At 38.9% G+C, this 22430-nt stretch overlaps 1 protein-coding gene across 2 annotated transcripts in view; it reads left to right on the forward strand.

Annotated features, from left to right (window-relative positions):
- The window catches only part of LOC143361850 (multiple PDZ domain protein), a 183889-nt gene that overhangs the window by 145534 nt on the left and 15925 nt on the right, over positions 1 to 22430 (forward strand). For both annotated transcript variants that reach the window (XM_076801544.1, XM_076801545.1), the window contains 5 exons: positions 14749 to 14910; positions 19869 to 19966; positions 20043 to 20247; positions 20893 to 20983; positions 22096 to 22292. In XM_076801544.1, coding sequence (XP_076657659.1) covers positions 14749 to 14910; positions 19869 to 19966; positions 20043 to 20247; positions 20893 to 20983; positions 22096 to 22292 — 753 coding nt within the window. The remainder of the gene's footprint in view (positions 1 to 14748; positions 14911 to 19868; positions 19967 to 20042; positions 20248 to 20892; positions 20984 to 22095; positions 22293 to 22430) is intronic.

Genomic DNA, 22430 nt, shown 5'->3' on the forward strand with positions numbered 1-22430 from the left:
TTAAAGTGAAAATTTGAACATATTTATATTTATGTACATATTTATTTGAACATATTTATATTTACATATTTATTTGAACATATTTACATTTACATATTTATTTGAACATATTTATATTTATATATTTATTTGAACGTATTTGTATTTACATATTGTATTTTTTTATATTTTTTGCAAAGCGTAATATTAATAATCGTAATTAAAACAGATTGCAATAAATATCCCAACATTTTTCGAAAATGGACATAGTGAGTTTTGATACTATACCAGTGTATGTATTAGCACGCGTAAACATTAAAATCCTAAAAAAATGAAGTGTATATTTCATAGGCTGTTGAATTAACTTTCGCACGCATTATTAAATGATCTTAAATTACTACTACACAACGTCACCTCTGTTAAATGTTTTGTCTTCCCGCGCCATTTTCAAGAAAAACTTTCCTGTGTTTTCCATAGTTTCTGAAATAATCGATCGTATACACTCGCACAAGGTACCTCGTATAACTTTATTTATGTCTGCTTTACGACTTTCTGGTGACTTCCGGTTTATGGCAACACAGTTCCCTTTTCTATCGAGCTCGTTATATGTCCTATTGTGTCGCGTTTTCTCTCTAAAGCCCCTGCTTGTTTACTGTCTGCCTCGCTGCCTTATATCTTCCTCTTACGCGTTTATACGATCTTCGAACCTTTCACACTTTTTATTTGCTCGCATGTGCCGTCTGTTTCTGCTCTGAATACTTCAAACCGGAAGTTTAACTAGAAATTTTACACCTGGTTAGTAGAGAAGAGAATAAAAACGTACAAGTTGAATGGTATTTACTTTTATTTTTATTTTCTCTTAAAGCAATACCGATATTTATTTTTAGTAATCTTTAATTACGACAGATTTGCAATGAGACTGTGTGAATAATTTTACTATAGCACTTGCTCATTTTCTATTTTTCATAAAACAAAAGCAGCAACTTCGACGAGTTTAGTACCAGTTTCGTTCACTGCCATTGTCAGTTTTTATAGTCCCGTTACTCCTCCTGCTAGTACCAACATTAACCTTCAAAATAGCTTTGCTTTATTTGCTTTCAGATATAGTTTAGCAAATTTCAAATGTCTTAGCAATTTTCGTAGTGAAACACTTTTAAATAATAGGAATTTTTATAGGCTTCTAGGGTCAGGGACCCAATTACTGTGGAAGTATCAATTACTGTTCCTATATTAATTATACATATTTTTAAGGCGTAATGAATATCAGAAAAGAGATATATAGCATATATATTAACTGATTTCAGTGAAAAAGTATATAATATCTTCTTTTTTAATATTCATTATGCTTTAAAAATAATTATAATTAATATAAGCACAGTAATTGATTCCTCCACAGTAATTGGGTCCCATACCCTAATACAAATTAATTAACCTCGTACTGAGAGATTATGGGAACCAATTTCAAGAATACTGTTTCAAGGAAATTGAGCTTTATCACTTCTTTGAACTGAAACATAGAATGTTACACTTTTTAGAAAAATTCAACGAAAAGATAATCAACTTTTTTACTAAGGAGTAAAGGAGCTCGAACTTTCCTCCGGAGGAGAATACTCCCTTAACACGTTGGCTATTATTAATTATCAGAATTTTTTATGAATAATGTATAACCTCGTTTATCCGATCACGTTGAGGTACAAGCCCGTTCGGACAATAGAGACTCGCTAACTACTCCCACCTCCAACTGTTATTTATTCCGATAACAAAGGCCGACGAAGTCCGGATAGTAGAATGTTTTGTTGGAATCGGTGCATTAAGGGCAGTGATACATACGGTATTTCATTGCTGTGCAGTGTCGTCAGACGAGGGGAGGGAGCACGAATTGAGGGGAAAAAGTTACCCTCTCTTTGTCAGTACCAGAGTATGCACGACAGAGACGAAACGCGTCACGTGACCTGGCCAAATTAGAGTGGGAAGGGGAAATTAGAGTGTGGGAACAAGACTTGATCTGGTGCCTCTGCTGTGCTTTAGATTTATTTTTTTACAAAAATTGTCATTTTATCCTTTACTTTGTGAATTTGAATAAAATTAAATACTGGCACACATAAAAGAGGTTCTACTGTATGTACTATGACTTGAAATAACAACGTGCATAAAATGATTTTTATTATCTTCCTGTAAACTAGCAAACATGTTAAGGGATACTGATATGTCCTTAACACTAGAACAAATTTTATTGTTAATTTGTATTGATTTTTAAACATAACAAGACCCCATTTATCAAAACGTTGCACGATTATTTTTACAAAATACATCTGATTAAATAAGTGTACTCGGTAAGTGTTCATTTTAGAATCGAGAATCCGAAATCCGTCATTTTGACGAATTGTTCTAGTGTTAAATAATGTACACAAAATGAAATAAAAATAACGAGAGAAACGTTCAAAAACGGTTTCAGAAAGTGTGCATTTCGTATCGCCTATTGCATTTTGACAAACTAATTGGACACATTAATTGGTCATTTTTAATCAATTTATCATTTACAAATATACAGGTTCAAAGGTAAAAAAACATGATATTTAGTGTACGCACACGTGTGCAACCTTTCAGTACACGTACCATTGAATCCCGTGAAGGTATTCGGAAATGCGTCGAGACACTCAGCTGCGAGCATATCGATCAATGCATTAAATCTTAAACTGCCCCCTCCCGCCAGTGACATTTTCACTTGTCCCATCCACCGTTTCTACCAAACAGCAAACCACACCCTTGAGACACACCGATACAGTCGTGTTCCGTCCATGCGCGCGATATCTCTAGGAATCTCGGATCCTGCAGAAAGCCAGGAGTTGGATTAGCTCGTCAGGACGAATCCTTCTCTACACGTCCACGGTTTATCCTCGCGTTCCCCTCGGTTTGCTTCGTGTCCCTTTCCCGCGTCCCCGAGGCAACAAGGGATCCGAAAACTGAAATTTTCATCGCGAGCCTCGCGCGTGTGTACGGGGTCGTTGACGTAAATCCGGAAAACTTATTGGATAAAGAAGAAACAGTTGAAATTCCATGTCAATATATTTTTCCGCCAGTTTGTGCAAAAGTAGCGAATGGTACGAAGAATGGAATTACTAGATGTAGCCTCTAACTAGCTGCCACAACCTTCTCGAGCTTGTATTATTGAGGAGCTGAAGAGAAGTCACTTTGTAAACGGTTAAACGCATAACTTTTGAACGGTGACATTGTGACACGTGCACGACATAGACGAAACGCGTCACGTGACCGGGTTGTGACGTCGAATGGCGACGTAGAAGGGGTAAGGTAGAGTGGGAGACAAGTCTTGATCTGGCGACACTGACTGGAACTACGGAAGCATCGACGGTGAGGGTAGGTGTGTCGAGCGAGAGACTCCCTTGGCTCGTCGCAGGTGACTTCTTTTCAGCTACAAATAATAACCAAACCCGCTGCAGGCTCGCTTCACCTTCTTCTTGTTCATTTTCACCGTCACCTCCGTGATGGTGGGCTTTAGTGTATCGTTGGTGTTGCGATGCTTTGGATTTACCTTTACCTAGACCAGGCCTGGGCAACTGGTGGCTCGCGAGATACAAGCAAGTTCTCTTTCCACTCCTGAGATCCCCCACCATGCTTCTATGGAATGCGGGCGAAGGGGTTCCAGGACTAGGAACCTATTATATAGGAGGCTGTCTCCAGGAGAGATAAAAGCACGGTAGGGTAATATGAAGTGGCCAGTAGTGGGGGAACGTGCGCAATGGTAGTGGGGGTCTTGAGGCGACGGCGGGGAAGAAGTTGCCCAGGCCTGGTCTAGACTACGCTCCACGTGTAATAGCCAAGGGAATTGCAGTCGGGGCTACGGGGAGGCCACAATGAGGGAGACCAGTGATACTGTTTGTTTCTTTCACTAATAATTCGATATGTTTAACCTCTTCCCGTGCCATTTAGTTCGACGAAATCCGGGCCCAAACGGTAGGGGTCAATGCGCGGTAAACAGACCAGAGTGATGCTCGAAAACAGTTGGAATACTAGCCGAAATGTAAATACCTGTGATACAGTCAGACTCTGACTCGTGATGTTTACATTTGGCAGATTTTCAGTCCACCAGTCGTACTCGTGATGTTTACGTTTGTGCTAAATCACGAGTCAGACTCGTTAAAGTACGGGAAGGGGTTTAAACAATACATAGATGCTCTTGAATATTTTTATTCTTTTCTCATACGTTATCACTTGTTTACTGACTGGTGGCTTATATAGTGAGTTACCTTATCAACAATTGTTTTCTTTATATTTGCCTTACCTACATCTTATTTATGGAACTGCCTGAAAAAATTCCGGATTAATCTCGACGACCCTGTTGAATCCTCAAAGTTGTAGTCAGGTTGGGTCGGGATTCCGAAACTTTGCAATGTTCCAGTACCCGAATCACGCGAGTGTAATGCTTTTTCATGACCTTCCCATTTAATATGAACATATTAATTTTCGGGTACCCGAACATTGGAAACTTTCGGGATCCCGACCCGACCCGAGGTTCCGGTACCCGACATTTTACCTTGACGACATATTTCAAGATCATTTTGATCAGAGGTGGCTCCCTTATTCTGAATTATTAACAAAGGATTAATGATTAGACAAAATTTTAAATATTGCGAAAGTGTTCGTATTTTCTGAAGAATTTTAAAGAGAATAAAATACGGGAGGGGGGTAAAGAAATAAAATTTGATATATGGTAGTAGTCACGACAAAAAGTTGTGAAGACGCAAAAAGTGAAGAGCCCTCCACACAAATGCAATTCGAACGCAGGGGATCGACTCGTTACAGGACGATGCAATTAACTTTCGGATCAAATTTTGTGTATAGTAGACGTACAATAAAATTCGGAAGAGTATTCTAAACAAAAGCAATTTAAAATGTCGGGAATGGAATTGAGGTATCGCTAAGCGATACAATTAATTTAGGAGCATTCGAAACAGAAACAGATCAAGGTGATGGGAGTATAATTGAAGTTTTGAATCTCGAAACTGTTTCAACAGTGGTGGAGACGAATCAAGTTTTAAGTAGAAACAATTTACAGGAGTTGGGCCGGAAATTCATTTCCGAATCAAAATGTAAATTTCGAAGGTTTCTGAGGAAGATAAACTTATCGATAAAGTTATCGCTTCGTTTGAGTAACAGTGTAAAGATTATTATAAAAATTGAATGTTAAGAAGTGACATTAACAAAGAGGATTCGATATAGAAATAATCCAAAACGGAGAAGATACAAGTACAAATGAAAGTACATAACCTAATACAGAAAATTCGATTTGAAGATAAAGCTCAAAATGAAAACGATTAAAACCGGAGAACTGAGACTCGAAAAACGAATTCAAATACCAGCGAGCGATCGACATTTCTATCGAATTCAATATTTACTTTTGTTGACAACACTCTACGTTATTTTTATTGGGTACAAAAGCGGAAAGATGCATTGAATTTCAATTCCATTCAAAACAGAGTGTCGACCAAAGTTATCTGAATGTAAAAATTCATCTGAAGGTAAAATACTGAACAAGAATCATTACGAGCGAAATTTTATCGACATCGATGAACAAACGTATTCGTTCGTTATTGCACGGATGAAATGCGATGGTAATTACTCAGGATCGATGAATGCCACTGGAATAGTCTTTCAATATAACGTTCTTTCGACTTTAGTCGATTTGTACGAAAATTCAAACTGTCTGTACTAGCGTAAAGACAGTACAGTTTATACCAATATGGGCGACATCATGCAATAAGGTGTAAGAATTGTTGTTAAACGGAACCAAGAATGGATAAACAAAAAATACAACAGATTACATGAAATACGGAAGAATATCTTCTCACCTAATTTAGTGATTTCATTGAAGAAAAGAAATCACATGCTGTTAACCAGACTAAGGACAGGACACACTAGATTGACATTTTATAGCTAATTTGGATTGTCCTTGACGCGGAAGATACAATACTGAAACGTGGATGAAACATAATTTACAATCTTGCTTATAAAGGAATGAGAAAATGAACTATTAAACGATAAAAAACATAGAAGGTGTAGGGCGGTTTTCTCAATCTTTAAGTGATAAAAAGGAATAGGGTAAAGAACCCAATTACTGTGGGGGTGTCAATTACTGTGCCTATATTGATTTGAATATTAATTATTAATTGATAATGAATATTAAAAAAGAGATGTTAAATTTTTTTCATTAAAATCATTTAATACGTATGTTATGTATCTCTCTTTCAATATTCTTTATACTTTAATGGTCGGGATAAGCTCGATCGACGCAACATAACATATAGTTCTCAACAAAGTCAAGCCGCATAGGTACCCTCGTCCGAAACACGACGAAAGCCGGTCCGAGACATCGTCTTGTATCGGAATAAAACTGTAGCAGTGAAATATCGTTGCGAGTCAGAGATAACACCGGCATATAGGCCTAGAACTCGCAGGAGTCCGAGGGTTACAAATAAGTATAATTAATATAGGTACAGTAATTGGCACCCCAACAGTAATTAGGTCCCTTACACTACTTTGGAAGTTATTCTATGTGATCAAGTTAGGTGCCTCACCCTGTATATTAATTCGCATGTAATTGCAAACGGTTAGTGAGCAGATGCGACTGGAAACAATTAAACAACTGTTCGCGCGATTAAAAATAGAATGAAACACTGCCGAAAAAAGCGAGCGAAGTTACATCAACAGCGACCGTCAACAGGTTTCGCGCCCGCGTCTGCATGTTTTGCGAATGGTGCAGCGTTCGAACGGTTCCGGAGAGTAAATTCGTCGTGGTTCGTCGGACGTTCGACGATTAATTAAACGAGAACGATTAATTCGTTTCACTGGGACAATTAGCTTTAGAACACCGCGTAGCGAGTTCTCTCGATTACAAATCGATTCGGTCGGTGGTGGTATGGCACCTAGCGTATATGAAATTAAAAAGACCAAACGACAGAGAACGCGGACAGTAGAGAGGAAACGAAAATATGCAAAGGAGGGTGGCGGACGGGGGTGGATGAAAAAACGAATGGTAGGGAGAAAGAGGGAGAAGGAGAGGCATAGAGAGAGAGAGAGAGAGAGAGAGAGAGAGAGAGAGAGAGAGAGAGAGAGAGAGAGAGAAGGGAAAACGGAGGTCGAGAAAGAGAGAAATATAGCATGTGTACATATATATAGAGAGAGAGAGAGAGAGGAGAGAGAGAAAACGAGAGAGGGACACGTAGACAGCCATTATCGGCGAACATCCCTTATATATGTATGTAGGATGCATCGAGGTCGAACTTTCCAATAAACCTGCTGACGAGGGGGTGACAGGAGGGAAACAGTGTGAAAGGCAGAAACAGAATGAGAATCGTGCAAATCAGAACAAACGGTATTGCAGATAGTGTGCGTCGTGAACGGACCGCGATCGCAGGGAAGGTACCTTTGTCCCGACAAGTTTGATAAACTGTGAAACGCCGAAATTCGGGAATGCGTTCGCGAGTAAATGGGACGAATATTTCGGCAAACTCTTCGCCAGATCGGAAGAATATTTCTTTTTTTTTTTTTCGTTTGTTTATTTGTTCCGCAAATGCTCGTGATTCCCTTTGTCCCGGCGAGTCCCTCGCGGAAAGCCGAAAATACCGAGCGAAAATTACTCTCCTTTCGTTCCTCCGTCGATTTCTTCGCGATCGATTTTCGTTGAGCGTAACGTAGAGTGTCGGTGGAAGTGAGCGATACGTGATCAAATCAATTTGTTGGTAACGTTGTTAATTACATGTACATACATATAGATATCGCGCTTTGAGCGCGATCGTTCGAGAGAAATTACCGCTAATGTAAGCACAATCGCACATTCGGCTGGATGAAATGTGTTCCGTTTAGCTTCGAGAGAAATTGGTTACACGCTGTAAGTCATTTGGATGTAATTCAATTACGCTAATTAAGTCCGCTCAAACCATTAAGCGGATTCGGTCGAAAGCATTAATTCTTGATAATAGGATTTATCTTGGTCTGGTAAATTAATTTTACAAGCACACGGTTCGCTAAGCTGTGAAAAGGGCGAGAGAAAAATAAGAGAGCCACGGTATGCACGGGTTGATCCTCTGTTGAGAACCTCAGCTAATTGGTAATGAGCTGCACTTTTACAGAAATTTACTATCGCACTATATTCTAGATTATTTGTACTATTATTCCAATTCTGTACACATCACTTTACCGACAACAGAGCTTCATTTATCATGAAACAATGAAAACGATTAAATTGTTTAAAAAGAGGACGTTCAAAACTACGGTGGCCTTTCCGGTGGTTTTATTAATTAAAGCTACAGTATTTCTACAATAGAGTTAACGAAGAATGATTGATTAGATTTTAGTTAAAAATATGACATTAAAACACTGGTAGAAAATGATTGATCGCTAACATGTTTCGCCCAATGAACAAATATAATTCACAGATTAAAACCTTATTCATATTAACTTCTTTTCAAAATCGTGAATATCATCGTTGGAAGAATTGCTTTCGATTCATTAAAATCAAAATGTGATGAAAAAGCTGAGGTGATATTTAAAGGGGATAATTAACAAAATGATAAATACCCTTGTACTTTTAATGAAATAGTGCACCTAACTTTACCAAATTATCTAACCAAATTCTAACCAACTTCTAACCAAATAATTCACCTTTTAATTGCGTGATTTTCCAACCACGGACAGTCAGGGAGACGCAATTAAGACAAAGATAATCGACAAAACAAGAATTCTGCCACAATCAACGTAAATACGATGTAGTTACACCAATATGGATATTATGAGACAGTAAACGAATTAATTGTCAAATTGAGAAGAAAATGAACAATTCTTGATAGGTGATAATGTACACGAATGACGAATTAACTCGTCATCCCCAGTTAAAGGAGCAGTACGACGGAGCATTGAAATACTTTTGAACGCTTCAAACGGCAAAAATAGTGCTGCCAACAAAATTTCCTCGACGCTTATAAACATATATGTATATAAATTTATGAACATAAAATATTTTACGTACGACGAATCTCACACGTAATCCTATCCGTTCGATAAAATCTACGATTTGATCTGTTCCTATAATACGATAAAATCAGCCATTAGCCTCCTGCACCCCGTCAACGAAAATATTTTCCCCGTCAAACGTACGAATAGCCGCGACAGACGCTTGATTTGTCCGATCGAATATTTCTTTTCTTTTCCCCTGCCAGGGACGTATTTTATAATTGCCGGAGTGTCAAGAACGCGTAAAAATCTGCAGTCTCGTTATCAACTCCCTCGATCCCAAAATAAAGCGCGAGCTCGCCGACCGCCGGATCAATTCCAATCCAATTTGCCTTCCGGTAAGTGTTCCGGCAAAGAGTCTGTGAAAACAGCGAGAGAGAGAGAGAGAGAGAGAGAGAGAGAGAGAGAGAGAGAGAGAAAAGCAGGGAAAAAATTGAACCGCGAGAGGTGAAAAAAAAAGAAACTCGAGGCAGGAACACGTGGTTCCGAGGACGTCCGATTGACAATCGGTCGGGGCTCGGTGCGGTTTGACAGAAAGTGTGGATTACGTCGTTGCAACGGGGCGTCCATCACCAACCCCATGGACCACCCCTTCCACCTGGCATCAGCCCCCTCTGATCAACACCATCCACCTTCTCTCTCTCCCTTCTGATATATCGACACCCGCAGTTTCATACACGAAACCGACTGGTAGACGTTAGCCTGGCTCGGCTGCCTCAAGAGTATCGGCGATGCACCGCCTCTTCGGACGCAAATGTGTCTCGTTCCTAGTACGTTGCACAAGCACACGCACAATCGGCGATGCACCCTCGCAGAACCGTCGCTGCTTCCGGTTTCCGGTTACGTCCGCAGGATTCATCATCCGCGATAATCGTGGCTCTTCATCGTGTATCCCACCTCTCCAGAATTTTTCACGCGATTCACGCGATCAGTGGCCACCAGTGCTTCGTTACATTTAATTCCTCTGCAAGTTCGACCGACCCTGAAGACCGCATCAGTGATACCGGTGCTACCCGATCCCATGATTTTATACTTTGACGTTCGATGTTTCTATAAATTTTTCTGCATTTGCATACTCTTGGTTGGTCCCCGACAAATTTAACACCAGTGACACCAGTGTTTACAGTGCTGTCCGATCACACGCTTCAGGATTTTGTATGTTCTTCGACGAAACCTGAAGAGATGCCCGAAGCCTGAAGACGACGGTCGTAACGTAGCTTTTACCAATCTTTCTGCATTGGCACACTCTTCGTTGATCTCTTAAAAAATACCAGTGATATTAGTGTTTTACAGTGCTGCCCGACCCTGTGCTTCAACTTTGGGGTTTTGTGTCTTACGCGATGAAGCCCGAAGAGTAGACAATCCTTCAGAGATGGAAGCTAAGAAGTTTAAGATGTTACCAATTTTTCTGCATTTCCATGCTATTCTTTGGTCGCTGGAAATTTAAGCTATACTCGATCCAACGAGACGTGTTGGTCTAAATCAGACCCGTTCAGCTATCGCCCGCGCGGGCAAAGAATTTGATTCCCCGGACATAAGCGACTTGGCGGTCAACGAACCACGCCTCCTTTCGATGGTTCAGCTTATGAGAATATTTTTCCCGCTGACGTCACATTGGCTTGGCTATGCCCGCGGGCATCGGCGGGCGCCCTAGCCCGCCGCTTGCTAAACGGGACTGGTCTAGATAAACAGAACACCGGCGCGCCTCCTTTGCCGATGTAACCTCAACTCCGACGCACTCAAGTGGCGTTTGTTTACCTTTACTGACTCGACTCGTTGGACGATATCTTACGGCTTACGGCACTGTCTACTCCCGTGTTTCGACTAATCCCATGAAATTTTTTTTCACCTGAAGAGCAGACGATAGCCGTGATCGTACATAGCTTTCAATCTGAAGGTTTTGTACATTTTTCTGCACTTGCATTCTCTTTGTTGGTTCTCGATAATTTAACTTCAACGATACTAACGTCTTACAGTATAACGTTAGAAACAATTCTATTGAATTTCGAAGAATCTTCTGTAAACCCTGAAGAACATTTCAGTGACACGAATGCTGTCTGGCACTTGAACTAAACCTATGAGATTTGATATGTTCCTTATTAAAACCTGAAAACTGAATGTCAACTATGCTTGTAGATTTCAACCTAATATTTCTCCCAATTTTTGTTGTCAATTAATTTTTGACTCTCTGTCGAACCTTGACAACTGGATTGTGGACACGATATCGTCATTGTTAGTTCTTTCTACACTGATTCCTTTGGATCTTTTATGTTACCGAAAATTCTATGTCACTGATCGGAGTTTCTCGATTCCACGCTCTGATTATTTCTCTCGGATTCTGTTTGCTTCTGATTGGATCTGATCGTTTTTTATTTTATTTTGCATAACTCTTCATCGAACCTGGGAGACTTTATACCGAAACAATTCTATCGCCTCTCGTATCGCTGCTTCTTAATTTTAAGGTTCGACTAATTCTCCCTCCGGGATGCTTCCATTCTTCGTTATATCCCGAAGACTATATCAGGGACACACGCGGATAATCCAATATTTTAACTAATTTCTTCGCCGACGTTCGAAGTTCATATAGCCATTGAACCGTTAACAATGTTCGACGGCTTTGTGAGGGCAAAGCGTGCTCGATCGATAAAGCAAATTGATCGGAACGGTCGAATCAATTCTGTAATCCTTACCTTATTTTGAGTCGGACGTTCCACAAATTTCAATCGTAACTGGCAGCTACATGTCAGATTTCACTTGTTTGTCGCGACCATGAAGTACAGTGGCGAGCACATGAATAGGGAAATGCGAAGTCTATATAAATAGTACAAATTTCAATTTGAACCGATGTTTCAGAGATACCACGTTAAACTGCATTTATTAAGCTTTCTAAATTGTACAGTTTTTATTCATTTTCATATAAAATTCCTTGTTTGTGCATCCAAATATACAAAAATGAAAGAAAGAAATTTCGAAATGGCCCCCGCTTCCTATAACAGGCACAGACCATTTTTATTTTACACATAGATCCGCAGTAATCAGATTTCTACCTATTCGAATAAAATAAATATTGTCCATGTGCTTCTTCCTTCTCACGAAACTCACGAGAATTTCACCACGAATATCACAGCGATCCAATAAGGATGCTTTAGGACAGCGACTCCCACGTAGGGTTCAGAAATGTCAAACTCTCCAGGTTATCGAAGCTTCCTTCACTATCTTATACGAAACTCCAATCCCTGCCATTTGCATCTACTTTATCGGGACCAATCCCTCGGTATCTTCGACTGCACGCTGAATTTCCGTCGACAAAAAACGAATTACAGCGGTAAAAATTCGAGTGTTCCTTTCGAACTTGATTTTTACAGTTCGAACTTTGAGCAGAATATTTCTAATCGCAGTAACGATCGTCGAATTTTCATAACAACTTCTAAATTTTATATTTTATGAACTGTAGGGTGTTACCGCCATAAGAATACAACAGATATTCCACCTTGCCGTATAATAACTAGGCTGCAGATTTTACGCCTGTATAAGAAAGATGTATAGATCGAGAACAGAGAATTAAAAACATTGAAAGAAATTATAAAAATATTGTTGCATTATTTTCACTTGATTAAAATGATCAAGCAAAGAAACCTCTACGCAGCTTCCGTAGCTTGTAATTAATCAATTGAATGGAAACCTCGAATAATGGTTTACGTTGCGTACACATTGTATAAAGCAACCAATAAGCATCTTTTAGTTGAATGTGTGTGGAAAAAGTCGTCGATTTTACCGAATAAAAAAAAGATAACAGTCGTTTGACGTTGACTCAGTGTGGACGTAGCTTAATGCGTGCAACGTGAACCCTTATTCGAAATGACCATTCAATTTTTATTTTGCTGTTGAATCTTTTAGTTAGGACGAAATGAAATTTCTTTTGTAACGAATATTTAAGCGTTAAAGTGAACGTAGGCATACAATAAATGTAAATTTTCTTTTCTCTTCTGGCAGACTATTAATAATAATGAAGTAGCCTTGAACAAAATCGTACGGCAAGGGGTTAACACTCTAAAAAATTCTCGATCGCGGCTGATCGAAATTCGAACAGTTCGAAGGTTCGAGTTTCGCCGACAACCCGAGACCGAACATAACACAGCACAACTATTCTTCCAAAATCCTTGAGCCCAGTCTGTGGAACATGTAGCCGCCAATCTCGTGCGTGCCTGAATCCAACTATAACACGTGTTAATCGCATTCCTAAGAAAAGCGCGGCGGCGCAGCGCGGCGTAGGGAAAACTCGCTGTTATTGCCGATGGCCGCGGAATCGGACGCGTCACACTTGCTAAATTACTGTTATTCTGGCAACAATTCAACCAGCATTCCCGGCGGACTCATCCGCGTGCCGATTCGCAATATGCGAGAAAGGTTTACGTCTGTCGGCCATCGCGATAACACGTCCATTTTCCTCCACACAGTTTTCATTTTCTCGCGCGCGACAGTTTCGAATCGGTGCTGACAGTGAGTTCAGTTCCGCCGTTTGTCCATCGAATTAGGCTATCGCGGAAAATATTGCACGGCTTCAGTCGCATCCTACCGAATTTATCGAGTCGCTGAGAAATTAATCGGCGACCATTGAATCGATGATTTTACGCAGTCGGGATTTATTGATGTTTTCATATCGCGTTTATTAGATCCAGATATGCGTGATGATATAATTAAATTGTTTGGACGGTGTTCTGGAATAGAATGTTATTGCGTCGACTTGCTTAATGATTCGTCAATGTTCGCTGATATTTAAAATATACAAAAGTGTATAAAATATACTATTTGTTCCAGTTGTGTTGTAAGACACTTAACGCTTGTAATGCCACGTCAGTGACACATGATTCACACTAATATTTTACTATACCTAGAAATTCATTTTTATTGTATAATTGTATCTACAAAGAATTCTATTCAGACTTTTACAATACAAAATGGTTCAAGTACGATACACTGCGATACACTTTAACTTCCTAGCTTCGATAATTCGATTGCGGTGATTTTTGGGGAATCTTTGAAATCGAAATTCGGCAGTTAACACTTTACCTACCGGAAACCTGTTGAAGCATTTTCAATAATTGTGCTGTACCGAAAGGAAGCTTGAAATTTTACATAATAGTACCACAAAAAATTATTAGATTATCGGGAGTGACTTGTCAGTTTGACGTTGCTATTGCCGTCGAAGAATCTATTTAAAGGCCGTAGACTCAGCCGTAGACTTTAAAAAATTATCAAATAATCGCTGGTAGACAATGTGGTAAAAAGTTAAAATGTAACGTTGAATAAAGGCGTATCAATTTGTTTGCATCAGCTGTACAAATTAATGACTGTCACAGTTCATTAATTGCCATTTCATTTTGAGTTAAAATCTTTTAATCACTATAATGGAGATTCACTGATTACTTGTAAGGCGAAGAAAGTGCAAGGATAAAGATTATTCTGGAAAGCAGAATGTGGGCCAATTGCTTGTAAATAATCAATACGAGAAGATAGGGCAACGGATTGAATTGTACGCTTGACAGAATACGTAACGGAAAAATGGGTAAAGTATTATCTCGGGGATCAATCGCGCGCCTATTTCGGTCCAGCGTGTGAGGGTTAAAGATGAGTAAACAAGCGAAAACATTGAGACGTGCAATATTTTCCGGTGTGCCACGATTCGACGCCGATTTGGAGCGGAATGTAGAGGCAGCGATAAAACTTTTGGACAATTTCCAGAACGAGAACGAAGGCGGCCAGAGCGGGGGCAGCGGCAGACCAGGGAGAAGACAGAGCACCAGGAGTCAACCCTCCAGCGGACCAGCTCCCGGTACGCCTACCTATCGCCAGGCCACGTCTCCCGTCACGTCAGTCAGGTCCACCACGCCGGAAGCGATACAGGTGGGTCGTTTTTCCCCTGGTTTCCGAGCTGCTTTACTTTTTACGCCACGGTCGTTCAGAAGCTCCTTTCTACCCGTCAGCGTCCTCTGAAATTGTTTGTTTAGAGGTGGCCGTCGTTCACGGCTAAGTGCGAATTTCTATGTCTTTGTGCTCGCTATGTTATCGCCGGGCCGCGCCGCTCCGTACAGTGATTCTTCGGAAAAGTGGGATCAAAATCCAAAATGGATCCAAATTAAAAAGTGCAACTAAAAATGACTTAAAACTTTTATTCATTCGCGTACAATAGAAATGAATACACCTGCTAACCTTCGTAGATAGATGTATCATTCCTGTCAAGCAATGACTTAACATCGCCATCGATCACGATAGGGTTTTCCCAATGAAAATTCCATCGGGTCTGTTACAACGGGATCCGAAGTACAAGCAAAAAGCGTGGTATCGTCCATGCTCGCCTTCCTCGAAGATTGAACTTCACTGTCAGAAAAGTGTATTTTTCAAATTCTTTTGTATCTCTTGGCTATCAGGCGCGTGAACCTTTTATCACTTTCAGACCATAAATCTCGAGATACCGCAAAAGGCCGCAGCTACGCAAGAGAGCTCTGCTTAGAGAGTTCCAATTACCGCGAACGGTAATGTTGCAACAAGCTTTCAATATAATACACCGACCAGAAATTCGCATGTAAAGAAATTCAAATTAATTTTACATTATGCAAATAATTATTTCAAATAACGACGTACATCGAATACGGCTATTTGAAAAACAAATGAGCTTGAGTTTTTGAACGATCTCTACTCTTTAATAAGAACGATTGATTGCACTTAATAAAATGTTGTAGCTATAAAGATCGTGACGAAACGAATAGCAGCAGCGAACGCGTTAATGACTGCCTTGAACTCAATCTTTTTCACGAGCAACCTGCCAATCTATTCTTTTCGCTTGATTGATTCTCAGAACGGCTTGTTGTAGTTAAAAATTGAAATCTTCGATTCTTTGTCTGTTACCTACTCAAATGGAATTCTAGGTCTAACATAAAATTCCCCAAAAGATCTAAAGAGACATCCGGGATGTTTTAACGGATTCTAGAAATAGGTCGAATCACGTGTCTAATCGGTCACAAACAGTTCGGTCGATTAATTTGTTGATCTCCGGTTAAATTCGTTTTCAGGCAATTACATGCTCCGACGAGGTCTTCGGACATTCAGAAACGATAACATCATCCTACAATTATAGAATCTTCCATTAACTATTAATGCTTACATAAAAAAATTAGCATGAGATAATTATCTTTCGTTTTACTGAAATTTGTCATGAAAATTGGACTCCTCGTATGTTGAAAATCTCCATTTTATGCCATAGTTCCAAATCCCATAGTTTTTGCTATTACTTGTTACTGCATTGCTGGTAAGTAGGTGGTGGATTTTATGCACTACAAAAATCTTTCAAGCCAGTTACAGAGAGCAGAAATTAAACGCGGAAACGTTTTCGTTCTTTTGAGAATTTTAATAAGTCGAAAATAATATTCTTAATATCTTCTAACAAAAATAATAAATGAATTGGTAAATAGCATTTGCTCAAGATTAAGTAAAATAGACTATACAATAGTGAAATAGACTTGAGCATTAAATGAAATAGTATTTTCAAATAGTATTTAATTCCGGAAATATTTCAGATTTCAGTATTTTATCTCAAACTATTTCAAATTTTTCCCCGCCTTGCTTCATAGCTATTTGGAAACAGTTTTTTCCTAAGTAAGGGTACTGAAAAACATGAAAATCGATATTTTTGCTGTTGTTTAAGTAACACCACTTTCATAATTACCGGCACATACAGGGTGGCGCAAAATGTACTTTCTTGAAAGAGGTGATTCCTGAAGTGATTCGAAGCAACTTTTTCCTTTGCGAAAATATTCTCCGCGGTTTTGTTAAGGAATTATCAAGGAAATACGCGGACCAATCGGAGCGCGGCTACAGGATCCGCTGGACCTGCCACTGAGGCGGAATCCGTCCGCTATAGCCGCGTTCCGATTGGTCCGTGATTTTCGTTGATAACCCGAAAACAAAGCCGCGCAGAACATTTTCGCAAAGGAAAAAATTACTCGAAGTGGTCTCTGGCATCAGCCCTTCGAATGAAGTACAGCATTTCTGGGACACTCCGTATAATCCATGCTAAAATAATAAAAGTCTCGAAGTTACAGACCAGTTGTTCTACGAATGACAGAATAACATCATCATTTACTTGAAAAATGTGTGCGGGTTAAACAACGTTTCGTAGCATTCATTCGAGTCAAAATCAGCATAATCTGACACTTCGGTCTTCGAAAAAATAGAGTTGCCGCCACAAATGTGCGGTAACCTCTTATCAAAGATCGTTCGGTCAGTCGAGCGTCGAAAGCCGGTCAATTGAATTATAATTAGCTAATGGATTGAATTCTCACAGCGATCGTCACGAGAAGCGGACGAGGAGGCCTTGGTCGTAAAATGGACGGAAAAGACAACGTGGAAGGAGGCGGCGTTCGATTGTGTTCGATGTAAATTAATTCGGCGGGGATGGGATCGATTGTTATGGCTCACGGTTGCGTGGGAGTGCGGGGAAAACCCTTTCCGAACACACCGAGGTATCTCGTCAGTCTATTTCGTCGCGCATTCAAGATCCGACTGGGCTTCTCGATCTATCTCGATCCGTGAGATTTACGGTTTAAACAGTGGCGCGTGCGAGAACACGCGCGCGCTCGCGCCCCCGCGGGTTTTAAATAATCTCTCTCTGTCCGATTTCGCTTCTCCTTCTCTCGTCGGTTTCGTGGAATTGATACGTACACAATCGGGATTCGATATACTCCAGCCGACCGTGATTACTCGATAGACAACGAATCCGCTGTAGTCGTCGTCTGAGCCGGCCGATCCGAAGGATGAACACGTTGCTTGCCGGTTCAGTGTCGCGGAGAACGAAGATGGAGCAGACCCTCTACAAAGTGTACGCGAAGATCGTCCACTGGGACACTATTGCCGCCTCTTATTGTCACGGATTCCGAAACGTACATTTCTGCAATCTTTACGAATATTCTTTTGCGTTTTTAATACCGCGACTGTCTTTCGAAACTTTTCTCTGGTGTAATAAAGGGAACTTCTCGTGTAACCGCAGTGAAAACAAGTGGTTTTTAAGAATCTTTTTCGGAATAACTATTGGAAATATGGGACTAGAAGTTTTTGGGATGTAAACAAATAGTCTTGAAGTACAAGTGTTTTTTTTTTCTTAGTTCAATTCTTATTATTTATTGTGCAATATACAAGACTTCTTAACAACTTCGGCATTGTGAGCAACGTTGGCGTGCAATTTAGCCAATGTCTATCTCACTGATCAAAACAACAAAAGTGAGAAATTTTCTTAAAGTTAGATACTTTATGGTGGGATTGAATCTACTTTGAAAAATATGAAAAGTTGGAAAAGTTTTGGGGTTCCGAAGAAAACTTACTTTTCTCGGCCGATTAGTTAAATGAATATTGTTCAAAAAAATATTATAGATAAACAATCAAATGTACATTTTCGGTCCAATCTGTAAAGAAATGAATGAGCTTCGTCCGAGATTACTGTAACAATCTTTAAGTTATCGTGCTCGCCAGTTTAAATGAAAAATATCGTGAATCATGCGTATCATAATAAGAAGAATTAAACTTAAAGAAAGCACTTGTGGTTCAAGATTATCTGTTTACGTCCCCAAAGCTCTATCCCATTTCTTAAACATTAACGATCAATGACGTCATTGTAGATTCTTAACAGTTTAGCCTATCAGTTTATTTTCTAATGGATCGAATGTAGTTATTTTCCCTGTTAAACGCGATTATGAACTGAAGAACTAAATATAGAAGTTAAACGAACGAAAAAATATTCTGCTTAACGGAAACTTTTTAGATATTATTTGAAACTAACACTTCTTTGCACCGTCTGTAGCGGTGTTCCTCTCTGTTGATTTGTATATTGGATAGATAATTTCTAGTTAATCATGGTAGTGATATTCAATTAGAAATATCGTTCCAGAAGAAAAGCAATTGTTTGGTAATATACCATGTCATTGAAGCTGTGAACGTATTTTTTCTAAAGCAGGAAATTGCATTTAATTATCGTTAACCAGATTCACGAATACAGTATTAGTATCTCGCATTGCTGATAAATTACCATAAAATTACTTGTTAACATGTTGTCTGCTACGTCGTTCATATTCGAGTTACATAAATCTTTGTTTATAATATTTACAATTGCTTGAACCAAACTTCAGAAAGATTAGCACTATCTAAAGCAACAAAAAAATCTCTGAAACAACTCTGCAATTTTGATTACAATGACTATTTGACTATGTGACTTCAATGACTAATCATTTTGATTTTGTGAGATTTTTTAAATCACTTTTTTAATCAATCTTTTATCGTCTCTGATAGGTCACTGCAGTTTTAATGAATTTCCTAATAGAACACCATTCAACATAAACAGATTACCATCCATTACCATTACTACACTGCAGATCTTTATGCATTTATAGTATGTGTATGTGTACATTTTTCAAATACAAGGAAACATATATAGTAACAAACACTGTACTGCAAGCTTACCATGAAGAATTTTCTAGTAGATAAATTGAATTTGTCCCTCGTCTTGGTTTTTATCAAACAAACAATGCAATCTAACCATTGCAGTCACAATTACCATTACTAGACTGCGGACTTTTATTAAAAATAAAAATTGATTGTAGGGAGCAGCAGCTAAAGAAGAATTTATTTTTGCTTTTAATCATTTTAATTTTTTCTTGTTATCTTTTTTCTTAGGTTCTCCTAATATCTTTATTATTTTCTATTTCATTCGGTTTTCTTAGAAATGCATAAATAATAATAATGTTCAAAAATGCGTTCCCGTAAAATCGATAGTTTTGTTTGCCGAAGATTCTCATTGGACGATATTCATATTGCAGGGAGGAGCCGAAGACGAGGAAAAACAGAGCAGCTCGAGATCGGATTTCCGTAGGCAAAGTACAAGAGCATCAGATGGCGCGGGATCCAGCGCGCGAAGGTAAAAGATTGGTTTAACGTGCATAATTTGTTCGCGGGGAAAAAAAGAGCGTCCACGAGACGAGTTCGTTTCGCAGATCCTCCATGAAAAAGTCAATTCGGAAAAAGGCGCCGTCACCGCCTTCTAATCCGGGAATACTGCGCGAAGTGAGCGAGGAGAAGGAAGATAATGCTTCGAAGCCGGAAGACAAGACACCGAGGCGAAAGTATTCGTCGGATGAGAGCTCCGAGGAGGACACCAGAGATCTCGAGGGAAACATATACACGAAAGCTGGCATGGAGGTGGGTAATCGAAAAAAATAACGAATCATCTTTTTAAAGAGATTGTTCTCGCTTTGAATGCCATTTTTTCCGAATTGTTTTGATTTACATTTTTTTTTAATTGAACAGAACTATTCAACATTTTGCATTACATCTTTTACTTTTTTTTTTTTTTAAAGTAAAAACAATCTAGATACACGGCTTATTTGTCTTCTTTTTTGTAGACTGGGGTAAGGGACCCAATTACTGTAGGAGTACCAATTACTGTGCCTATATTAATTATACTTATTTTTAATGCGTAATGAATATTAAAAAAGTAAATAAGTAAATATGTATGTTGCATATATCTTTTTTTAATATTCATTGTGTTTAAAAAATGAGTATAATTAATATAGGCAGGGTAATTGGTACCCACACAGTAATTGGGTCCCTTACCCTGTGCTTTAATAAAAATATGTCGACTGTTGCTGAAACGTTTCTTCCCGATCTAAATTCATTTCAAGATTTGACGGAAATAATAAGAAGCAATTAATTTGGTGGAAAATGAACCGAAAAATTCGTTGATGAGCCATAATTCGTCATAAACTTTGTTATCTCGGCATGTTACTATAAAAATTGAATGTGAGACTAAACTCGAGATTTAACTTGAGACTTGACTATTTCCAGATTTCGAGAAAAAGCGCGGGAAACGTGAAACGCTCGAGACAGGAGATCGAAGCCGATCCTGAAAAGGAGGATGAGTACGGCTACACGCATAGTAAGTAATGGAACAATGTTAATTAGTCATTGAAATGTTCAAATTTCGTTTGGCAGCATCATTTCACCCTATTATGTTTTCTAGAAGCATAATCTTTAAAAGTGTCAAATAATCGAACTGAGATTGTCTTATCAACAAAATGTCATCATTCAAAGCAACACTACATTCGAAACAATATGATGAAAGAATTTTGTGTATTACTTCCCATTTAATTAAATACAAGTATGTTCAATATTATTTTCATAATTGCTAACACGATGCAATCATTGATGAAGAAAGTCAACTTCTTCTAACTGATAAGAACAAGTCTTATGTTAGTCTTAAATGTTTTGCGAATTTGTATGCATATCTAAATAGTTATTTGCCAATAATTAAGCTACCAATGAACCTTCACGTTTACATTTACCTTAATAAAATGTCTTACACTGAGATTACTACTAAAATTGAAAAAATCAAGGCAAAATATATTTGATTAATGTGTAGGGTAAATATTCATAATCAATGTTTCATAAAAATATCGGTCCCTATGAATGTTGAAAATCCTTAACCCCTTAACTTGTACACTCGAGTTAATTCGAGCGCGCTAAACAGGCCAAACTGTGCACATTCGAGATAATTCGAGCGGCGTTGTATTTTATGCTGCTATAATTTTTCACACTCGAATATAATCGAGAATTGAAAATAACAATGTGATAGCAAAGAAAAAAAATCGTTTTATTGATATTTATCATTTACATGGGATTGTAAGCTATAACACTTATTTATTCAAGAATAAAATATAGCCTTTTTCCATGGAACAGAAGCGCAGTATATAAAAAATTGATTTTTTTGGCCGGTTTTTTTTCAAAAAAACTGTGCGTTAAGGGGTTAACTAAATTCGTCATTAAAAATTGGAGAAACCTAGAAACAGTCTTTAAGGTGAAAAGCTGAATTTCAATTCAAGTTAATTTGCAGCGATTCAGACATAAACTATGATTTGGCACTGAAACGAGAGCTACGTTCGAGGGACCCAAAAGGGGTGAGAAACCCCGTAATTTGGGTGACTCGTTGATTTAAAAGATTTGTAGTATGGCTAACATGTGTATACTACGGTCCGGCATTTTTCTTTGCAGTGAAAGTTCAGAAGAAGTACCATGGGCTGGGGAACAAAGTGCTATTAGTCAAAGTGGATAAGGATAGGCGTGGTTTGGGTATTTCTCTCGCCGGGCACAGGGACAGAAATCGAATGGCGGTGTTCATTTGTGGCCTTAATCCGAAGGGTTCGGCTCTTAAAGGTGGCGAGCTGGTGGTCGGTGATGAGATACTCGAGGTACGACCCGCCATTGCCCTAACTTTTCTCTGTGTTCCGCGGTTCTCCCGTTTCGACATGATAATCGATATTCAACGGTGACATTCGCGTCCGTGCGATGAAAGTACTATACTAATTGGGTGCGAGACCACATCCACT

Source organism: Halictus rubicundus, chromosome 15 (assembly GCF_050948215.1).
Source record: "Halictus rubicundus isolate RS-2024b chromosome 15, iyHalRubi1_principal, whole genome shotgun sequence".
NCBI lineage: Eukaryota > Metazoa > Arthropoda > Insecta > Hymenoptera > Halictidae > Halictus > Halictus rubicundus.